Raw genomic sequence first — 22,912 nt, 5'->3', positions numbered from 1 at the left:
TTACCAGTTCGTTATATAACTGTAATTACTACATTTCAATACAATCCACATAAAGAATATAATAGAATAGTGGACTGGTGTGTGGAGACAGAAAAATGCCATCAGAAAAGGCAGCCATCTCTTGCTAGCTACATTGTCAGACATCTGTGAAGGGGGAGGGGCGCTAGCCTTAGACAACACATAGGAAGATGGGACAAAGTACTCCCTGTACCGTGTCCTCGGGGATCAGATCAAAGTAATATGGAGGAAGGGAGACTCCTAAAACACATGGAAAATATATACCGGCCACAATGCTTTACTATGGGGAACGGGAGGCTGGCCTCCATCCACCTTCACCCAGCCCATAATATTCATATGAATCGGATTATAGAGGCAGAAATTCACCATTGTATTACCACAAAGAGATCGACTGAACTCTCACCTCATACTTATCAATATCTTCCCTGTCCAGAGATCGGGTAACGGAAAGCCATCCGGTGGTGGCGTCGATGGTGAAAACCCCAACTGGGGGCCTGTCGGCTCCTCCCCCACTTATGGAGAATTTTATATTCTTGATTTTTGTGCTCTGAGTCGAACGAATCTGTAAAATGAGAATATGATACAATATTATTAAACACGCTGCACAGGTGCGGATGTACCCCGAGTGATATTGTACAATAAGACACGTGTGTCGCCATCTTTACTTCTCTGATTATTAATCACATTGGCCCTCCCACAATGTTCTCACAAGGCTGGAAGCGCACGATCCTCTAAAATGTCTTCCTATGCTGCAGAATTTCAGCATCCTTCACTGACCAATTGTCAGGGCTGGGCTCAGCCCTTCCTTCTCTAAACTGGCCGCTCAGCTGTCGGCTAATTGTCAGCTCCTATCTCTCTCCACAGTGACTCACCTGATGATGATATCCTGCTCGTCAGTCCTGCCTAATTAAGCCGTCCAGTCCAGAGGATCTCTGCCTTCGCCTTTGTCAACATCACAGAGACAATCTCCTGTGTTCCTGTTTAAAGACTTGCTTTGCTGACATCCCTTCTGGCTCCAGATCCTGCTTGCTGTTCCACTACATTGATCCCTGACTTCTGGCTTGGCTGACTATCCATTCCGGTTACTGAACTTTGGCTATGTTTTGACTACGTTTGTTCTTTTTACTTTTATTATTAAACAAGTGTGATTTAACTGTACTTCTGTCTCAGCCTGATTTCATGGTTTCTGACACCATTAGAGGGTTTCCCACATATTTGTGACACTATTGTGTTTTAAAGGGTTTGTAAACCTTTGTGCATCCTATGCATTAAGGTGAAAAGATACCTGGCAGTGACCCCCCCCCCCCTTTTACCTACCTGAGCCCCTTCATCTCCTCAGTGGGGACGCGCTCTCCCTCTCTCCACAGGGTCCCGGTTCTTGATTGGATAGATTGATAGCAGTGCAGCCATTGGCTCCCGCTGCTGTCAATCAAATCCAATGACGCGGATGCCTGGGGGTGGGGCCGAGTCCGGCATTCGTGTCTATGGACGCAAATGCTGGTCTCGGGAGCGCGCCCGCAAGGTAACCCCCTCGGGAGAGCGCTTCTCCTAAGATGTTATCTAATGGTGGGAGGAGCTGCGAGAGCCGCCGGGGGACCCCAGAAGAGGAGGATTGGGGCCACTCTGTGCAAAACGATCTGCACAGTGAAGGGAAGTATGATATGTTTGTTATTTTAAAAAAAATAAAAAGTGAAGCCTTCCAGTCACTGAAGTGGCCTTTCTTTCTGTCCTCGCAGCTTCACCACCCTTACCTGGACAATGCGTTTAGGAAATGGTCCCCGATCGTTCTCAGAGATTGTCACCGGAGGGATCGTCAAATCTCTCTTCTGCCTCTTCAACAAATGGGAAGTTTCCTGTAAGAAAGGAAAGCGAGTCTCAATGTCACCTGTATTTCCTGTAGAATGGATGACATGCAGGAGGTCGGTGATGTGGTGCCTTTGGGTCGTACTGAATGTAGTACATTGGTTGAGTGAACTTTGTACACCGACCATCTAGGAAGCAGTTTTCTGCAAGTGAAATCACCTACTGAGTGTATATATAATGTATACTGCAGGTGTTTTCTGGTGTTTTACATTGTGGCCAGGTAAAGATTTTAACTTGGTAAATCTCGGAACAGGCAAGAGGGAACATTAATGGGCATCTGATACAATCTCTGTACAATTTCCTTTAGATTTAACAATACTCTGGAATTCTGGGATTGTAAATGGGATAATGAGGGAATAACACACACCTGGCCATGGAACAGCTGAGCAGCCAATTGTCCCATTACTTTTGGTCCCTCAAAAAGTGGGAGGCACATATACAAACTGTTGTAATTCCTACACCGTTCACCTGATTTGGATGTAAATCCCTCAAATTAAAGCTGAAAGTCTGCAGTTAAAGCAAATCTTGTTCATTTCATTTCAGATCCATTGTGGTGTATAGAGCCAAAAACATTAGAATTGTGTCGATGTCCCAATATTTATGGACCTGACTGTAATAGTGACATTCATTCATTTTTGAAAAAGCGATTTTTTGAGGAGGAGTGAATTGAAATTGGCAAAGCGTAGCGCAGTACCAAATGGTTATAAAAAAAAAAAAACATAAACAGCCTTTAAAGGGTTAGTTCACCTTTACCAATAAAAAATTAAAAAAGTAAATAAAAATTAAAAGTGGAGAAGGAAATGAAAAGGATATGATGGAGCTCCAGCTACATTTATGAGGAAATGCCGGGAATTGTCCGTCAGGAAACGGTTATCCCAGAGGGAAGAAATCTCTTCTGAGAGGAGCCCCGGAGGAGTTCGGGTCTCCGGCATTTAATCAGAAGATTTTAGACTCTGGAAAGGTTCCACAGTTGCCCCCCCAATCTCTGCTCATATTTCCCCCGGAACGTTCCTCAGGACTATCGGGGGGACAAGGAGATTTGTAGACGTAACATGAACAATAAAGCAGCAATGTTCAGTGTTTTTATCTTGTAGCCTCATTCCTCTTTCCAGGGGGACTCGGCCTTTGCTACATTCTCCAATCTACAAATCATCGGAATCAACATATAATAGGACAGAAGATTGGAGAGGAACTTCCCCTTCACTCGGATTCATTATATAGACACGGCACAAACCTGCCCTCTTCATTGTCTAGACTTCCCACCATACTATCAATGATCACATCACACCTTATAAAAAAGGAAAAATCTTTTTGTTCTTCTAATGCCCTGTACACACTGTCGGATTTTCCGATGGAAAATGTGTGATAGGACCTTGTTGTCAGAAATTCCGACCGTGTGTACACAAATCCGATGGACAAAGTGCCACGCATGCTCAGAATAGATAAAGAGATGAAAGCTATTGGCCACTGCCCCGTTTATAGTCCCGACGTACGTGTTTTACGTCACCGCGTTTAGAACGATCGGATTTTCCGACAACTTTGTGTGACCGTGTGTATGCAAGACAAGTTTGAGCCAACATCCATCGGAAAAAATCCATGGATTTTGTTGTCGGAATGTCCGAACAAAGTCCGACCGTGTGTACGCCCTGTAACACTGGGCAACGTTGCTGGATTTGCAGAACCTTATTTGTCCACAAGATGGCAGTGTTATTTAATTAGTTGAGCTGTGACTGATTATAGGTGGCCAGGAGCAGTCTGGGAGATGTAGTCCAGCTGGAAGTTCCTGTCCATAACTGTTCATGGGCTGCAACTACAAGGCCCATAAGTACCCGAGAGCAGGAGGGACTATAAAAAGGGAAATGCCCAGGAAAGGGAAGGACAGTTGAGGGGAAATGCATCAACCAGGAGGGAGGAGAAGCTGTGCTACACCGAGCCACGTGGAGTGGTGCAGGACTTGATGTGTGGAATGGTGCATGGCATGGCATGTGGGGTGGTGCAGGACATGGTGTGCGGAGCGGTGCAGGACATGGCGTGCGGAGCGGTGCAGGACATGGCGTGCGGAGCGGTGCAGGACATCGCGTGCGGAGCGTTGCAGGACATGGCGTGCGGAGCGATGCAGGACAGGATGTGCGGAGCGGAGCAGGACAGGATGTGCGGAGCGGTGCAGGACATGGCGTACAGAGCGGTGCAGGACATGGCGTGCGGAGCGGTGCAGGACATGGCGTAAAGAGCAGTGCAGGTCATGGTGTGCGGAGCAGTGCAGGACATGATCCGCAGAGCGGTGCAGGACATGGTGTGCAGAGTGGTGCAGGACATGGCGTGCGGAGCGGTGCAGGACATGGCGTGCGGAGCGGTGCGGAGCGGTGCAGAGGTGGCGTGCGGAGCGGTGCAGAGGTGGCGTGTGGAGTGGTGCAGGGGTGGCGTGCGGAGCGGTGCAGGGGTGGCGTGCAGAGCGGTGCAGGACATGGCATGCGGAGCGATGCAGAGGTGGCGTGCGGATCGGTGCAGGACATGGCGTGCGGAGCGGTGCAGGACATGGCGTGCGGAGCGATGCAGGACAGGATGTGCGGAGCGGTGCAGGACAGGATGTGAGGAGCGGTGCAGGACATGGCGTACAGAGCGGTGCAGGACATGGCGTGCGGAGCGGTGCAGGACATGGCGTAAAGAGCAGTGCAGGTCATGGTGTGCGGAGCAGTGCAGGACATGATCTGCAGAGCGGTGCAGGACATGGCGTGCAGAGTGGTGCAGGACATGGCGTGCGGAGCGGTGCAGAGGTGGCGTGCGGAGCGGTGCAGAGGTGGCGTGCGGAGCGGTGCAGAGGTGGCGTGCGGAGTGGTGCAGGGGTGGCGTGCAGAGCGGTGCAGGACATGGCATGCGGAGCGGTGCAGAGATGGCGTGCGGAGCGGTGCAGGGGTGGCGTGCGGAGGGGTGGCGTGCGGTGCAGGGGTGGCGTGCGGAGCGGTGCAGGGGTGGCGTGCGGAGGGGTGGCGTGCGGTGCAGGGGTGGCGTGCGGAGCGGTTCAGGGGTGGCGTGCGGAGCGGTTCAGGGGTGGTGTGCGGAGGTGTGCAGGGGTGGCGTGCGGAGCGGTTCAGGGGTGGCGTGCGGAGCGGTTCAGGGGTGGTGTGCGGAGGTGTGCAGGGGTGGCGTGCGGAGCGGTGGCGTGCTGAGGGGTGGCGTGCGGTGCTGAGGCTGAGGCCTTGGTATACATGATAACCACATAGACTGGGTTGAGTTGCTTCGATCGGCACTACAAGGTTTAGCTCTAATGATTGTCTTTGGTTTCTCCTCTGATTTTTTCATCTGTCATGGAGGATTGTCTCGGATTCAGATCCAGCATTGGTCGGCCACAATCTGCTGATCAGGTGCAGTATCTGCGTCCTGAGCCGCCATCTTGGTCCACCTTGACAACCATCAAGCTCCGCCCCCCAACTGCTGGTATTCCCTCCTCCTGTATATGTGATGAGGAATCGGGGTCAGCGGGGTCACCTCGCCTTGGAAAGAATGGCGGCGGGTGGGCGGGGTGAAGATCCGCTTTAAATAAGGCCAAATACCAACTGGAGTGTCAGAGTTCCCCTTTATCCTCCACAATCTCTTCTCCTGCACTTTATATAAGACGTTCGATGACATTGTGATCGTATTTATCCTCATGGCCTGCAGAGGGTTGTGGGAAAAGTCGGTGGATTTGGAAGAAGGAAGAGAAAAGCGCCATTTCTTTACACAAATTCATTTATTTAAAAATAAAAGTCTTGATATGAGGAAGAGAGAGAAATAGAAGGAAAGTTCCCGTCTCCGCACAGAACATTCAATCGTTCACCTGGGGAGTCAGGAGAGAGTAAAGCTGTTATAATTAGAAGTCGTCCCTCCACACCTCAATCTCACCCAGCTCTGCTCTCCTGCACCGGCCAATCACTGATCGACTCATTTCATGTCTCCGCTTCGAATGTATTCACTGAAGTCAGCAGTGTGCGGCGCTCACCCAGTACACGTATCAGTTTGTGGAACACGATTTCTATGGGGGTGTGATATTAGAGATATAGGCCGGGTTCACATACGTGTGACTTCACCGATTGGCATGACATGTGAGTGTGACCGGCTCTCATGGGAGGTCCTGTGGGCGTTTTTTGGGTCCGGTTCAGGTGAGAATTTAGCAAAAATTTGGACCTGAACCGGCGAATAGAAATGCAGCGGACCCCAGGCCACGCCCACACCTAGGTGAACCCGACCCGATTTGTCAACTATTTTTTATTTTCATGTTTTTAAATATTTATTGGATTTGTGAAATTTGTTTATTAGGTGAGAGCTGAAGACTTTACTGGTTTATTATACATTATTATTACTCTGTAGAGTGTCTACTGCAGAAGCTGAACAATAAAATGAGACGAGGTCCAACAGTGCCGGGCAGAAGATCCTATACTAAAATCTATCCAGGAACTTACCGTATTTCACAAAAGTAAGTACACCCCTCAGTGACATTTGTGTAAATCTTTTCTTCTATCTTTTCATGTGACAACACTGAAGAAATGACACTTGTCTACAATGTAAAGTAGTGAGTGTACAGCTTGTATAACAGTGTAAATTTGCTATCCCCTCAAAATAACTCAACACACAGCCATTAATGTCTAAACCGCTGGCAACAAAAGTCAGTACACCCCTAAGTGAAAATCTCCAAATTGGGCCCAAAGTGTCAATATTTTGTGTGGCCGCCATTATTTTCCAGCACGGCCTTAACCCTCTTGGACATGGAGGTCACCAGAGCTTCACAGGTTGTCACTGGAGTCCTCTTCCCCTCCTCCATGATGACATCACAGAGCTGGTGGATGTTAGAGACCTTGCGCTCCTCAACCTTCCGTTTGAGGATGTCCCACAGATGATCAATAGGGTTTAGGTCTGGAGACATGCTTGGCCAGTCCATCACCTTTACCCTCAGCTTCTTTATCAAGGCAGTGGTGGTCTTGGAGGTGTGTTTGGGGTGGTTATCATGTTGGAATACTGCCCTGCGGTCCAGTCTCTGAAGGGAGGGGATCATGCTCTGCTTTAGTATATCACAGTACATGTTGGCATTCATGGTTCCCTCAATGATCTGTAGCCCCCCCAGTGCCGGCAGCACTCAGCCCCAGACCATGACACTCCCACCACCATGCTTGACTGTAGACAAGACACACTTGTCTTTGTCCTCCTCACCTGGTTGCCCCCACACACGCTTGTCACCATCTGAACCAAATACGTTTATCTTGGTCTCATCAGACCACAGGACATGGTTCCAGTAATCCATGTCCTTAGTCTGCCAGTGACCAGTATGAGAGAGTGAGAGCGATAACACCAAATTTAACACACCTGCTCCTCATTCACACCTGAGACCTTGTAACACTAACGAGTCACATGACACCGGGGAGGGAAAATGGCTAATTGGGCTCAATTTGGAGATTTTCACTTAGGGGTGTACTGACTTTTGTTGCCAGCGGTTTAGACATTAATGGCTGTGTGTTGAGTTATTTTGAGGGGACAGTAAATTTACACTGTTATACAAGCTGTACACTCACTACTTTACATTGTAGACAAGTGTCATTTCTTCAGTGTTGTCACATGAAAAGATAGAAGAAAAGATTTACACAAATGTCACTGAGGGGTGTACTTACTTTTGTCAGATACTGTGTGTGCAAAAAATGCCCAAAAAGTAAAAACAGCTCCGGCAGTGAAGGGGTTAGACGCCTTTCATGTTTTTAGTCCCCCCTAAACTGATATCCAGTGACGGTACGGGGAACATTGTGTGTGGAGCCGCTCACACGGCGGTCTGCGTTCTGATCAGCAGGGAATCGATCGGCTCATTGATCAGAGTGGGGGGATGAGCAGAGTACACACGGGCGGACCCCGCAATGCTATATGGGGGGGGTCGGGAATAATTGGACTCTGCTGCCTGTTTACACCCAAACAGAAGAGGACGTGATGCTCCGCCATTTTTTTGGTGGGTTTGATCAGAGCCGGGGGTAGGTGGGTGTAGACAGATGTCCATTTACACTCCATAGGAATTCATCGACCTTCCGATCGGATCGGCCTAAAAAACTGACAGTTAGACCTGATTGGTTGGGTGTGTGGAAGGGTCCTAAGATAACTGAGACAATGAAGGGATTGGGAGTCATCAGACACCTATGAAGAGTTCTTCCTATGAAGAGCGAGTTACCTGCTGCTCCCTCTCATTCCACACAAACACCGTCACCGAGTATTTCTGCCCAGCGCCGTCCCAGGCGTTCAGCACGAAGCTGACGGATCCATCATGGAGGGTGACCTGCCTCTTCACCGTCACCTTCCCGTCCGGGAAAACTCGGAATCGCGAGTCATCGGCGGAGAAGAGAGCCCGGGACTCAGAGGAGCAAGAATCGAACGTCACTGCAAGAGGGAAAGAAAAGGGGAACCCTTTATATTCGAATATCTTCTTACAATCCGTCTACAACGTACCTCACTTCTAGAGACACAAAAACTGTCTGCGCCAGATTCTCTCTGCACCCCAAAAGAGAGATGGTCTTAACCCCCCAATACCGGACACCCCCCCCCAATACCGGACACTCCCTCCTATACCAGACCCCCCCCAATACCGGACACTCCCTCCTATACCAGACACCCCCCAATACCAGACCCCCCCCCAATACCGGACACTCCACCCCCATACCGGACACTCCACCCCCATACCGGATACTCCACCCCCAATACCGGACACTCCCCCCAATACCGGACACTCCCCCCAATACCGGACACTCCCCCCAATACCGGACACTCCCTCCAATACCGGACACTCCCTCCTATACCAGACACCCCCCAATACCAGACCCCCCCCCAATACCGGACACCCCCCAATACCGAACACTCCCTCCTATACCAGACACCCCCCAATACCGGACACTCCCCCCAATACCGGACACCCCCTCAATACCGGACACCCCCCCAATACCGAACACTCCCTCCTATACCAGACACCCCCCAATACCAGACACTCCCCCCCAATACCGGACACTCCCCCCCATACCGGACACCCCCTCAATACCGGACACCCCCCCAATACCGAACACTCCCTCCTATACCAGACACCCCCCAATACCGGACACTCCCCCCCAATACCGGACACCCCCTCAATACCGGACACCCCCCCAATACCGAACACTCCCTCCTATACCAGACACCCCCCAATACCAGACACTCCCCCCCAATACCGGACACTCCCCCCCATACCGGACACTCCCCCCCCATACCGGACACTCCCCCCAATACCGGACACCCCCTCAATACCGGACACCCCCCAATACCGGACACTCCCCCCAATACCGGACACCCCCCCAATACCGGACACTCCCTCCTATACCAGACACCCCCCAATACCAGACCCCCCCCCAATACCGGACACCCCCCCAATACCGGACACCCCCCCAATACCGAACACTCCCTCCTATACCAGACACCCCCCAATACCGGACACTCCCCCCAATACCGGACACCCCCTCAATACCGGACACCCCCCCAATACCGAACACTCCCTCCTATACCAGACCCCCCCCAATACCAGACCCCCCCCAATACCAGACACTCCCCTCCAATACCGGACACCCCCTCAATACCGGACACCCCCCCAATACCGGACACTCCCTCCTATACCAGACCCCCCCCCAATACCAGACCCCCCCAATACCAGACACTCCCCCCCATACCGGACACTCCCCCCCATACCGGCCACTCCCCCCAATACCGGACACTCCCTCCAATACCGGACACTCCCTCCTATACCAGACACCCCCCAATACCAGACCCCCCCCCAATACCGGACACCCCCCCAATACCGAACACTCCCTCCTATACCAGACACCCCCCAATACCGGACACTCCCCCCAATACCGGACACCCCCTCAATACCGGACACCCCCCCAATACCGGACACTCCCTCCTATACCAGACACCCCCCAATACCAGACCCCCCCCAATACCAGACACTCCCTCCTATACCAGACACCCCCCAATACCGGACACTCCCCCCAATACCGGACACCCCCTCAATACCGGACACCCCCCCAATACCGAACACTCCCTCCTATACCAGACACCCCCCAATACCAGACCCCCCCCAATACCAGACACTCCCCTCCAATACCGGACACCCCCTCAATACCGGACACCCCCCCCAATACCGGACACTCCCTCCTATACCAGACCCCCCCAATACCAGACCCCCCCAATACCAGACACTCCCCCCCAATACCGGACACTCCCCCCCATACCGGACACTCCCCCCCCCATACCGGACACTCCCCCCAATACCGGACACCCCCTCAATACCGGACACCCCCCAATACCGGACACTCCCTCCAATACCGGACACTCCCTCCCAACACCGGACACTTCCCCAATACCGGAAACCCCCCCCAACACCGGACACTCCCTCCTAATACCAGACACTCCCCACCAATACCAGAAACCCCCCCAATACCGGACACCCCCCCAATACCGGACACCCCCCCAATACCGGACACTCCCCCCAATACCGGACACTCCCCCAATACCGGACACCCCCCCAATACCGGACACTCCCCCCAATACCGGACACCCCCCCAATACCGGACACTCCCTCCTATACCAGACACCCCCCAATACCAGACCCCCCCCCAATACCGGACACCCCCCCAATACCGAACACTCCCTCCTATACCAGACACCCCCCAATACCGGACACTCCCCCCAATACCGGACACCCCCTCAATACCGGACACCCCCCCAATACCGAACACTCCCTCCTATACCAGACACCCCCCAATACCAGACCCCCCCCAATACCAGACCCCCCCCAATACCAGACACTCCCCTCCAATACCGGACACCCCCTCAATACCGGACACCCCCCCAATACCGGACACTCCCTCCTATACCAGACCCCCCCAATACCAGACACTCCCCCCCAATACCGGACACTCCCCCCCATACCGGACACTCCCCCCAATACCGGACACCCCCTCAATACCGGACACCCCCCCAATACCGGACACTCCCTCCCAACACCGGACACTTCCCCAATACCGGAAACCCCCCCCAACACCGGACACTCCCTCCTAATACCAGACACTCCCCACCAATACCAGAAACCCCCCCAATACCGGACACCCCCCCAATACCGGACACCCCCCCAATACCGGACACTCCCCCCAATACCGGACATTCCCCCAATACCGGACACCCCCCCAATACCGGACACCCCCCCAATACCGGACACTCCCCCCAATACCGGACACCCCCCCAATACCGGACACCCCCCCAATACCGGACACTCCCTCCAATACCGGACACTCCCTCCCAACACCGGACACTTCCCCAATACTGGACACCCCCCCCAACACCGGACACTCCCTCCTAATACCAGACACTCCCCACCAATACCAGAAACCCCCCCAATACCGGACACCCCCCCAATACCGGACACTCCCCCCAATACCGGACACTCCCCCCAATACCAGACACTCCCCTCCACCTTCCCGCCCCCCAATACCGGGATGGGCACTCCCCCATAATACCGGGCACTCTACCCCCCCTTCCTGCCCCCCACACCGGACACTCCCCTCCTTAATACTCAGCACTCTCCCCCCTTCCTGCCCCCCAATACCAGACACTCCCCTCCCCCCCGAATATCGGACACTTCCTTCCCCTTTCCTGCCCCCCAATACTGGACACTCTCCCCCTAATACCGGGCACTCTCCCCCTTCCTGCCCCCCAATATCAGACACTTCCCTGCTCCCCAATACTGGACACTCCCCCTAATACTGGGCACTCTCCCCCTTCCTGCCCCCCAATATCAGACACTCCCCTGCTCCCCAATACTGGACACTCCCCCAATACTGGGCACTCTCCCCCTTCCTGCCCCCCCAATACCAGACACTCCCCTCCCCTTTCCTGCTCCCCAACCCAATACTGGCACTCTCCCCCCTTTCTGCCCCCCAATACCGGACACCCCCCTTCCTACCCCCCAATACCGGACAATTTCCTGCCCCCCCAATACCGGACACTACCCCCCCTTCCTGCCCAGGCCAATTCTCAGCTTTCAGTGCTGTCACACTTTGAGTGACAATTACGCGGTCATGAAACGTGCAATAGGACATTTTTATGATTTTTTTCCACACAAATAGAACTTTCTTTTGGTGGTATTTAATCACCTCTGGGGGTTTTTTATTTTTTGCTAAACGAACAAAAGACTAAAAATTTTGAAAAAAAAAACAATAAAACACGTTTTCTTCGTTTCTGTTATAAAATTTTGCAAATAAATAATCTTTCTTCATAAATTTAAACCAAAATATATTCTGCTCCATTTCTTTGGTGAAAATACCCCAAATCAGTGAATATTATTTAGTGTGTAAGAAAGTTATAGAGATCACAAGCTGTGGGATATATATCTGATCAATCGATCAATCCTGATATACTGACGGCCGATCTCATTTCTGGAGATCACTAACATACCCAGGACAGTAAAAAAAACAAAAAAAAACAAATCGCCCCTTTTTGAAAAGTAGACATTCTAATGTATTTAGTAGGAGGCATTGCGAGTTTTTGAAGTTGTCATTTCTTGTCATAATTTTTGGAAGAATTAGAAAATTAAAAAAAAAAAGGAAAACATTTTTAAACATTTTTTTTCCCTTTTGGTTTTTCTTTTTTATTACATTTTTTTTTTAACACATTGTGACCAGAGCAATATAATGTTACCATAGTAACACTGCACTACTCTGGGGAAGTGATCAGGATTTTGTTTTCTTTTTTTACATTCTGATCTCTTTGTGCCAATTCATTTCTTTGGTATAAAGAACCATTTTTACTGATTGAAGCTGATTGGGTGTGTATTGTTGTGGTTTGAGATGTGCGTTTCGTTTTGTTCCGAATTAATATTCTGATGAAATTTTCGTTATTCGGAGATTCGGATTTATCCGAATTAGAATATAAACAGAATTTACAGAATGCTCCGAATAACGAAACCAAATTCATGGGAAATTCGGACTGTAATTTGAATCTAATTTTACATGGGACTTCCGTTGAATTCTCTCTACACATATTTACTGAAATCAAAGATTATTATTATTATTGTAATTATTGTAATTAGAGGACCATTTGGAAATAATTGCTGTTTTTTTGTGAAGCCAAAACGTGATTTAAAGAGTCATTGTAATCATTTGATGAAGATTTCCTTTTGTTTCTTCATTTTGCCACATTGGAATCGAAAAAAAGAAAATCTAAAAGTTTTCGATTTGACCGATTAAATAATGTATCGATTTGATCGGGTAAATGGAATAGATATTTATTTATCAAACATTTAGTTATGATTATCAAAACATGTATTCTGATTAAGCAGATATATTGGATACGACTCTGATAGTCATAGAATAGAACTGATGTTTTTGGTTGTGGTCAAATGACATTTACACCTTCAGCTGTGAAAAGGTTTATCTCTGATTTCCCACAGAATTGGGAAGTGATTTGTATATCTTAAAGTGGAGCTCCACCCACTTTCACAACTCTTCAGCATCCCTCACTAAACTCTGCCCTGTAAACGAATTGGATATTTTTTAATTTTCTCAGCACCTCCTGTATATCTGCTGTATTCATTTCTCACTTCCTCCTCCCTGGCCGCGGCCCATCGCATCATTTCCTGTTTGCAATGCCTTCTGGGAAGGGGCGGCAACTTCCACTGAAACTGCTGTTGCTATGGAAACCTGACCTGAAACCTATTACACTGCTTGTGCTGCACTGAGCATGTGTGAGATCTGCAAGGAGGAGATGCAGGAAGAAATACAGTCTGGCTTCAGATGCCCACACTTAAGATGGCCACGGCCTGCTGTAAGTTTAACCCTTTCATGACTAAGCCTATTTTTGAAATTTGGTGTTTACAAGTTAAAATCCGTATTTTTTGCTAGAAAATGACTTAGAACCCCCAAACATTATATATATTTTTTTAGCAGAGAATCTAGAGAATAAAATGGCGATTGTTGCAATATTTTTTATCACACGGTATTTGTGCAGCGGTGTTTTAAACGCAAATTTTTGGAAAAGTGACACTTTCATGAATTTTAAAAAATCCAAACAGTAAAGTTACCCCAATTTTTTTGTATAATGTGAAAGATGATGTTACGCCGAGTAAATAGATACCAAACATGTCACGCTTTATAATTGCACGCACTCGTGGAATGGCGACGAACTACGGTACCTTTGAATTTCCATAGGCGACGATTTAAAAATTTTTTACGGTTACCAGGTTTGAGCTACAGAGGAGGTCTAGGGCTAGAATTATTGCTCTCGCTCTGACGATTGCGGCGATACCTCACATGTGTGGTTTGAACATCGTTTACATATGCGGGCGCGACTTCCGTATGCGTTTTCTTCGCTGCGCGAGCTCGCGGGGACAGGGTCACTTTAAAATTTTTTTTTTTTTTTTTTTTTAATTTATTTATTTTTGTACTTTATAAATTGTGTTTAAAAATTTTTTTTTTTAATTTTATTTATTTATTTTTGTACTTTATAAATTGTGTTTAAAAATTTTTTTTTTTTATTTTTTTTATTTTATTGTTGTCACAAGCAATGTAAACATCCCATGTGACAGTAATAGGAGGTGACAGGTCCTCTTTATGGAGAGATCTGGGGTCTATAATGAATGTAAACATCCCATGTGACAGTAATAGGAGGTGACAGGTCCTCTTTATGGAGAGATCTGGGGTCTATAATGAATGTAAACATCCCATGTGACAGTAATAGGTGGTGACAGGTCCTCTTTATGGAGAGATCTGGGGTCTATAATGAATGTAAACATCCCATGTGACAGTAATAGGAGGTGACAGGTCCTCTTTATGGAGAGATCTGGGGTCTATAATGAATGTAAACATCCCATGTGACAGTAATAGACGGTGACAGGTCCTCTTTATGGAGAGATCTGGGGTCTATAATGAATATAAACATCCCATGTGACAGTAATAGGAGGTGACAGGTCCTCTTTATGGAGAGATCTGGGGTCTATAATGAATGTAAACATCCTATGTGACAGTAATAGACGGTGACAGGTCCTCTTTATGGAGGGATTGGGGGGGGGGGGTCTAAAAGACCCCCCATCCCTCCTTTACACTTCAAAGTATTCAGATCCCTGAAAACGGCGATTCTGAATACTGTGTACTTTTTTAAATTCGGCGCCATTGGCAGCCGAGTAAACGGGAAGTGACGTCATGACGTCGCTTCCGCATTTACAAGAAGAAGGCTGTAACGAAGCCGCTCGCAGCTTCGTTCCAGCCCGCCCCCAGCCGCCGAAGGCAGCGGAATGGACACCGGGCCTCCCGATCGCACGGGAGGCCCGGTAACAGCGGCGGGAGGCGGCGGGAGGGGGGGGATGTCCCCTCCCGCTCCTCCGGTATAACCACCGAGCGGCTTTTAGCCACATCGGTTGTTATACTCGGGTAGCCGATCGCCCGCTGAAAACAACGGTACCGGGATGATGCCTGCAGCTGCGGGCATCATCCCGGTATAACCCTGGAAAGCTGAGTACGCATATCTGCGTTCGGTCGGCGGGAAGGGGTTAAAAAATAACAAACTACTGCTATAAACCAACAAAACAGACCTTCGTTTACAGACTCGCTTTACTAGAATACATTAAGCTTGTGTATTATAGGGGGATTTTTATTTAAAAAGTATCATTTCGGCCGGAACACCACTTTAATTGACCATCTGTTTATGTAAATGACCAACAAGTTAATGAGGACTTCAAAGAGACTTACAAGGATTATCCCCCCCCCTTTGTATAGAGTATAAAATGTACTCGGCCCCCAGCCTCAGTCACAACAATCATATTGAATGTCACCATGTATTATCTCACTGTATTGTTCTCCCTGCCTATGGCTAAAACTATGGGCTTGAATATTAAATACATCTTTTTTGAATGTGGTTCAGCAGTCAGAATGTTATCGGAAAGTTCTGGGATTTCCCTATCAGATTCAAACATTTTAAATCAGAAAAAAAAAACCCGGTAAATTCGAAGAAAATTCAAAAGATTCCGAATCCTGAATACGAATTGAACGAATCAACCGAATTTAACAAAAATAAATAACTAGATGAACAAATTCAGACGATACAAGTTTGTTTGTCATGCACATGTCTGGTTGTGGTTGGTAACATCCAATGACATCACATGACGGGCTGTGATTGGCCCTGTCTGTAGCATGTGATCAATGTGACCAATCACAGCTAGCAACACAATTGTAAATGGATGGCATGCAAGGAAGCCACCATTATTTACGACTGTCATGTGATCTGCTGTGATTGGTCAGATGGTACCAGCAGGGGGCGGTACGGTGCTCCGCAGGGGAGGCCCCCATGTAAGGTGCAGAGTAATTCGCTCCACTTTTGTAGGTGTTGGTAATTTATTCGGAGTTTGGTGCATTTATTTAATCCTGCGATCTTCCAGATGTCTCCTAAGGGGCATTTCCAACATTCTTAGTATTCGCTCCAACTTGTCGCGTCTGCAGAGTCAGCGATCGAAGATCTGAGCAGGAAAGTCACAGACATGAGATTTTCTATGTTAATTAAATTCATATATTTCCACCTTCCTTCAATAAATCATTCCCTCTACTGACGTCTCCGGTGATTAGTAATCTTGTAGCGATTAATGTGAGTAGCGATCTGACCTCTGGAAGATTTACCCCCCTTCATGACCAGGCCACTTTTTTGTGATACGGCACTGCGTTATTTTAACTGACAATTGCGCGGTCGTGCGACATTGCACCCAAATAAAATCGACGTCATTTTTTCCCCACAAATAGAGATTTCTTTTAGTGGTATTTGATCACCTCTGCGGTTTTTATTTTTTGCGCTATAAACAAAAAACGAGCGACAATTTTGACAAAAAACATTTTTTACTTTCTGCTAAAAAACATCCAATAAAACAAATCTAAAAAATCAAATATCTTCATGAATTTATTCCGATATGTATTCTTCTACATGTTTTTGGTTAAAAATTAAATCCTAATAGGAGTAAATTGATTGGTTTGCGCAAAAGTTATAACGTCTACAAACTAGGGGATTTTTTGTATTTCTTACTAGTAATAATCGGCGACTTATAGCGGGACTGCGATATTGCGGCGGACGAAATCGGACACTAACTGACACTTTTGACACTTTTAGGGAACCAGCGACACCAATACAATGATCGGTGCTAAAACTATACACTGACACTGGCTGGGAAGGGGTTAACATCAGGGGGCAATCAAAGGGTTAAATGTCTGCCTAGCCAGTGTTTGTGTGTACTGTGGGGGAGGTGCTTTTACTAGAGAAAGAGATTGATTTTATTCCCTGCTTTGCAGAGACACGGAATATATCCCCTCCCCCCCCCCCCCCCGTCAGAAAGGAGATTTGCCTTGTTTACAGATCGCAGTTCTGCGTCTCTGCCGGACGATCGGCGGGTGCCGGAGGACATCGAGTGCCCGCCACCTGCAGATTGGCTTCCACTGTGTGTAATCAGCTGCTGGCGGTGTGAATGGGCAGGAATGATCTGCTATAGGACAGAAATGGAAGTAAATTTCATTGGTTGGGGTGGGGGGGAGGGGATAGGTGAGCTGCCCCCACAGTATACAGGTATATACAACAGACTCATATACTGAGCTTGTGGTTTTCTTATGAAAATTTAGAGTCAAAGTTTAAAGTTCGGGTTACTGCCGGTACAGACACTGAGGATGGTTAAGGACCTCCCCCAAGGGTCAAAGGTCAGGAGGTGTGTCCCCATAGGTCAGGAGGCGTGTCATCACAGGTCAGGAGGTGTGTCGCCACAGGTCAGGAGGCGTGTTGCCACAGGTCAGGAGGCGTGTTGCCACAGGTCAGGAGGCGTGTCCCCACAGGTCAGGAGGCGTGTCCCCACAGGTCAGGAGGCGTGTCCCCACAGGTCAGGAGGCGTGTCCCCACAGGTTAGGAGGCGTGTCGCCACAGGTCAGGAGGCGTGTTGCCACAGGTCAGGAGGCGTGTCCCCACAGGTCAGGAGGCGTGTTGCCACAGGTCAGGAGGCGTGTCCCCACAGGTCAGGAGGCGTGTCCCCACAGGTCAGGAGGCGTGTCGCCACAGGTCAGGAGGCGTGTCGCCACAGGTCAGGAGGCGTGTCCCCACAGGTCAGGAGGCGTGTTGCCACAGGTCAGGAGGCGTGTCCCCACAGGTCAGGAGGCGTGTCCCCACAGGTCAGGAGGCGTGTCCCCACAGGTTAGGAGGCGTGTCCCCACAGGTCAGGGGGCGTGTCCTTCCTCCCACCTGTGCTTGTTGCCCTGGGGTCGCTCAGTCGCTTCAGCAGGGATCGGATTCAGGGGAATGAACCAATTCGGGGAAAGCAAAGAATCCACTCCCCTCCCCCCCACCGGCATCTCTGCCACCTCAATCCTCAGGATGTCGGCGGGGCAGAAACATGGCACAGGTATGACATCTGCATCTCATTACACTTTGGCTGTAAAGCCGAGACATGAAATCTGAACAAAGTCAGTGCCAGTACAAGGGGTGGGCAGGAGGGGCAGCTGCCCCAGGCACAGACGAGCAAGGGGGGGCAAAGAACAGGCCCAGGGTTGTACACCCCCATTCTATGGCATGTATCAGTGAGGGAGGGGTGTGCAATTCTGGATCCTTACCCCGGGTGCTGGACGACCCTCCATTGAACAAATCCTATTCCTCTATGGTGTGTACCTGTATGTGCCCCTCCCCCCCGTCATCCCACATTCAGATCGGCTCACCTTTCCCCAGGACTCTTCCTCGTTCCAGAACCTTGCGGGTCACGGTGAAAGCATAACGCGGCTCGGTGAATCCCGGCTCACACTCCGTGCTTCCATGGCACACCTACAGGAGCCAATAGGAGAAGAGTCACCCAGTCCCTTCATAGGACACAATGTATACATTTCTTATCACAGAAACTCTTCTGTATCATAAATGACACTTTATGCATCAGAGACCCGGTCTGTCCGGGCAGAACGGCCACCTGCTGACCCAGCACCATCCACAGGCAGCTTCACTCTTCAACAACAGGAATTTTATTTAATCTAATTACAGTGGAGAGGATGTTCTCCAATCACTTTCCCGGCCCTGTCTTTACATAGTACTAAAACATGGAAGAAGTGGGGAGGGTCAAGCTAGGATTGAAGGAAAACCTCCCCCAATGGGGGCACTCGTTCTGGTGACACCCCGGGATTCCCTCACTTTACAGGGATATCCTCTCATTTCCTGTTGTGTCTATGGGACAGGAAGTGAAGGAAAACCTCCCCCAATGGGGGCACTCGTTCTGGTGACACCCCGGGATTCCCTCACTTTACAGGGATATCCTCTCATTTCCTGTTGTGTCTATGGGACAGGAAGTGAAGGAAAACCTCCCCCAATGGGGGCACTCGTTCTGGTGACACCCCGGGATTCCCTCACTTTACAGGGATATCCTCTCATTTCCTGTTGTGTCTATGGGACAGGAAGTGAAGGAAAACCTCCCCCAATGGGGACACAGATGGCAAAAAATAAAAAATAAAAAAACCCTGACCGGGGTCATACCCTTCTCTTACTCCATGCAGAATTAAAAAAAAAAAGTTTGCCTTCAGTTATACGTTAAAGAGTAATAATTCATGTAATAAATACGGACATTTCCTGTGTTTTGTCTCTTTAAAGTGGAATTAAAATTTAATAAAAATGAAGATTCAGGGAAAATGTAGATAATTGTGTCCAATCACCTAAAAATTTTATTTTTGTCTGAACTTCCTCCTGAAATCTATCAGAGAACTTCCTGGTCTGTGAGGTGCCGAGGTTCTCCTTTGTCTATACAGTGAGGGGAAAAGTATTTGATCGGCTGCTGATTTTGTGACAAAGAATCGATCGTCTATAATTTTATTGGTCGGTTTATTATAACAGTGAGAGCATAAAAACAAAGATATCCAGAAAAACACATTTCAAAAAAGTTATAAATTGATTTGCATTTTAATGAGTGAAATAAGTATGTGAACCCTTATCAATCCACAAGATTTCTGGTTCCCAGGTGTCTTCTATACAGGTAATGAGCTGAGATTAGGAGCACTCTTCTCTCTTCTCTCTCTCTTCTCTGTCTCTCTTAAAGGGAGTGCTCCTAATCTCAGCTTGTTACCTGTATAAAAGACACCTGTCCACAGAAGCAATCAATCAGATTCCAATCTCTCCACCATGGCCAAGACCAAAGAGCTGTCCAAGGATGTCAGGGATAAGATTGTAGACCTACACAAGGCTGGAATGGGCTACAAGACCATCGCCAAGCAGCTTGGTGAGAGGGTGACAACAGTTGATGGGATTATTTCACAAATGGAAGAAACACAAAATAACGATCGATCTCCCTCGGTCTGGGGCTCCATACAAGGTCTCACCTTGTGGAGGTTCAATGATCATGAGAACGGTGAGGAATCAGCCCAGAACTACACGAAGAATCTTGTCAATTATCTCAGCTGGGACCATAGTCACCAAGAAAACAATCGGTAACACACTACACCGTGAAGGACTGAAATCCTGCAGCCCCCGCAAGGTCCCCCTGCTCAGGAAATCACATGTACAGGTCCGTCTGAAGATTACTAATGAACATCGAATGATTCAGAGGAGAACTGGAGGAAAGTGTTGTGGTCAGAGGAGACCAAAATCGAGATCTTTGGCATCAACTCAACTCGCCGTGTTTGGAGGAGGAGGAATGCTGCCTATGACCCCAAGAACACCATCCCCCACTGTCATACATGGAGGTCCTATGACCCCAAGAACACCATCCCCCACCGTCATACATGGAGGTCCTATGACCCCAAGAACACCATCCCCCACCGTCATACATGGAGGTCCTATGACCCCAAGAACACCATCCCCCACCGTCATACATGGAGGTCCTATGACCCCAAGAACACCATCCCCCACCGTCATACATGGAGGTCCTATGACCCCAAGAACACCCTCCCCCACCATCATACATGGAGGTCCTATGACCCCAAGAACACCATCCCCCACCGTCATACATGGAGGTCCTATGACCCCAAGAACACCATCCCCCACTGTCATACATGGAGGTCCTATGACCCCAAGAACACCATCCCCCACCGTCATACATGGAGGTCCTATGACCCCAAGAACGCCATCCCCCACCGTCATACATGGAGGTCCTATGACCCCAAGAACGCCATCCCCCACCGTCATACATGGAGGTCCTATGACCCCAAGAACACCCTCCCCCACCATCATACATGGAGGTCCTATGACCCCAAGAACACCATCCCCCACCGTCATACATGGAGGTCCTATGACCCCAAGAACACCATCCCCCACTGTCATACATGGAGGTCCTATGACCCCAAGAACACCATCCCCCACCGTCATACATGGAGGTCCTATGACCCCAAGAACACCATCCCCCACCGTCATACATGGAGGTCCTATGACCCCAAGAACGCCATCCCCCACCGTCATACATGGAGGTCCTATGACCCCAAGAACACCATCCCCCACCGTCATACATGGAGGTCCTATGACCCCAAGAACACCATCCCCCACCGTCATACATGGAGGTCCTATGACCCCAAGAACACCATCCCCCACCGTCATACATGGAGGTCCTATGACCCCAAGAACACCATCCCCCACCGTCATACATGAGGACCTATGTCCCCAAGAACACCATCCCCCACCGTCATACATGAGGACCTATGTCCCCAAGAACACCATCCCCCACCGTCATACATGGAGGTCCTATGACCCCAAGAACACCATCCCCCCACCGTCATACATGGAGGACCTATGACCCCAAGAACACCATCCCCCACCGTCACACTTTATAATCAGTCACAGTTAACAATTTTGTTCTTTTTGGTATAAAGATTTTAGATAAAGATAAATAAAAGCTGGTCATTGTAAGCATCCCTCTCAGTAGTAAATGGTTTGTCTCATCGCTGTGATTCTGCAGTAGAGCTTGTGCTTTTGAAAAACTTATTGTCAGGATCACCAGATGAAAATAGAAGTGAGAATGGCGCCGTCACATCTAAGGATTGACAATGAAGAATAATAAAACAATGATGTTCTATTATAGAAGCTCCTCTAATATTCCTCTATTGGGGACATTTCCCTCTCGGGACGTCTTGCTGTGAATGAGAAGTTTTGTGGATGACCCCCCCCCACACACACACCCGGGGTGACCTATGAACAGCGATTCCCATGTACCCCTATGATGAGTTGCTGCAGATTATGCTGGTGGGATTTTACCCCCCCCCCCCCAGTGACACCGGCCATGCAGTATGGTAACAGAAGCCGCGATTATCGGGGGAAACATCAGAAGTAAAGTTTTCTCACCTGAATCAGCGAGACGAGGAGAAGACAACAGAGCTTCATCCTGGACACGTCTCCCAATAACTGGCTCTAGAAGAATCTGCGATCCTCCCCCCCTCATAGGGATGTGGCAAGAGAAGCCCTCCAGCTGTTTAAGTAATTACAGATGTGAGAGGGCTGAGTCCCCCCTCCCCTGACCCAACCCGTCCTCCCCCTCAAATCAACCCAACCCAACCTCCCCCACTGGAGGCTCCAAGGCCCCAGTCACCAAGAGGTCCGACCGGAGAGTTACAACACTTTGATCTTCTCAGCATCTGAGAACCTCAAACCAAAAACACTATTTAATTCATTTTTAATATTCAAAGCAAACTCCATCCATCCATCCATGTCTCCATCCATGTCTCCATCCATCCATCCATCCATGTCTCCATCCATCCATCCATGTCTCCGTCCATCCATGTCTCCGTCCATCCATCCATGTCTCCATCCATCCATCCATCCATGTCTCCATCCATGTCTCCATCCATCCATCCATCCATGTCTCCATCCATCCATCCATGTCTCCGTCCATCCATGTCTCCATCCATCCATCCATCCATGTCTCCATCCATGTCTCCATCCATGTCTCCGTCCATCCATCCATGTCTCCATCCATCCATCCATCCATGTCTCCATCCATCCATGTCTCCGTCTGTCCATCCATGTCTCCATCCATCCATCC

General features: G+C 49.1%; 1 protein-coding gene across 1 annotated transcript in view; it reads right to left on the bottom strand.

Moving 5' to 3' along the window:
- LOC141112875 (blastomere cadherin-like) overlaps positions 1 to 22,366 on the bottom strand; it is a gene marked incomplete in the record, with an annotated part of 136,747 nt that extends 114,381 nt beyond the window's left edge. The window contains 5 exon segments of the mRNA XM_073605978.1: positions 422 to 580; positions 1,770 to 1,871; positions 8,060 to 8,265; positions 18,630 to 18,732; positions 22,216 to 22,366. Coding sequence (XP_073462079.1) covers positions 422 to 580; positions 1,770 to 1,871; positions 8,060 to 8,265; positions 18,630 to 18,732; positions 22,216 to 22,254 — 609 coding nt within the window.
- Positions 22,367 to 22,912: the final 546 nt, after the last annotated feature.

The sequence above is a fragment of the Aquarana catesbeiana genome, linkage group LG11, assembly GCF_042186555.1.
Source record: "Aquarana catesbeiana isolate 2022-GZ linkage group LG11, ASM4218655v1, whole genome shotgun sequence".
NCBI classification, from domain to species: Eukaryota; Metazoa; Chordata; class Amphibia; order Anura; family Ranidae; genus Aquarana; species Aquarana catesbeiana.
The sequence above is the reverse complement of the archived record's forward strand: the minus strand, read 5'-3'. Positions and strand labels throughout refer to the sequence as shown.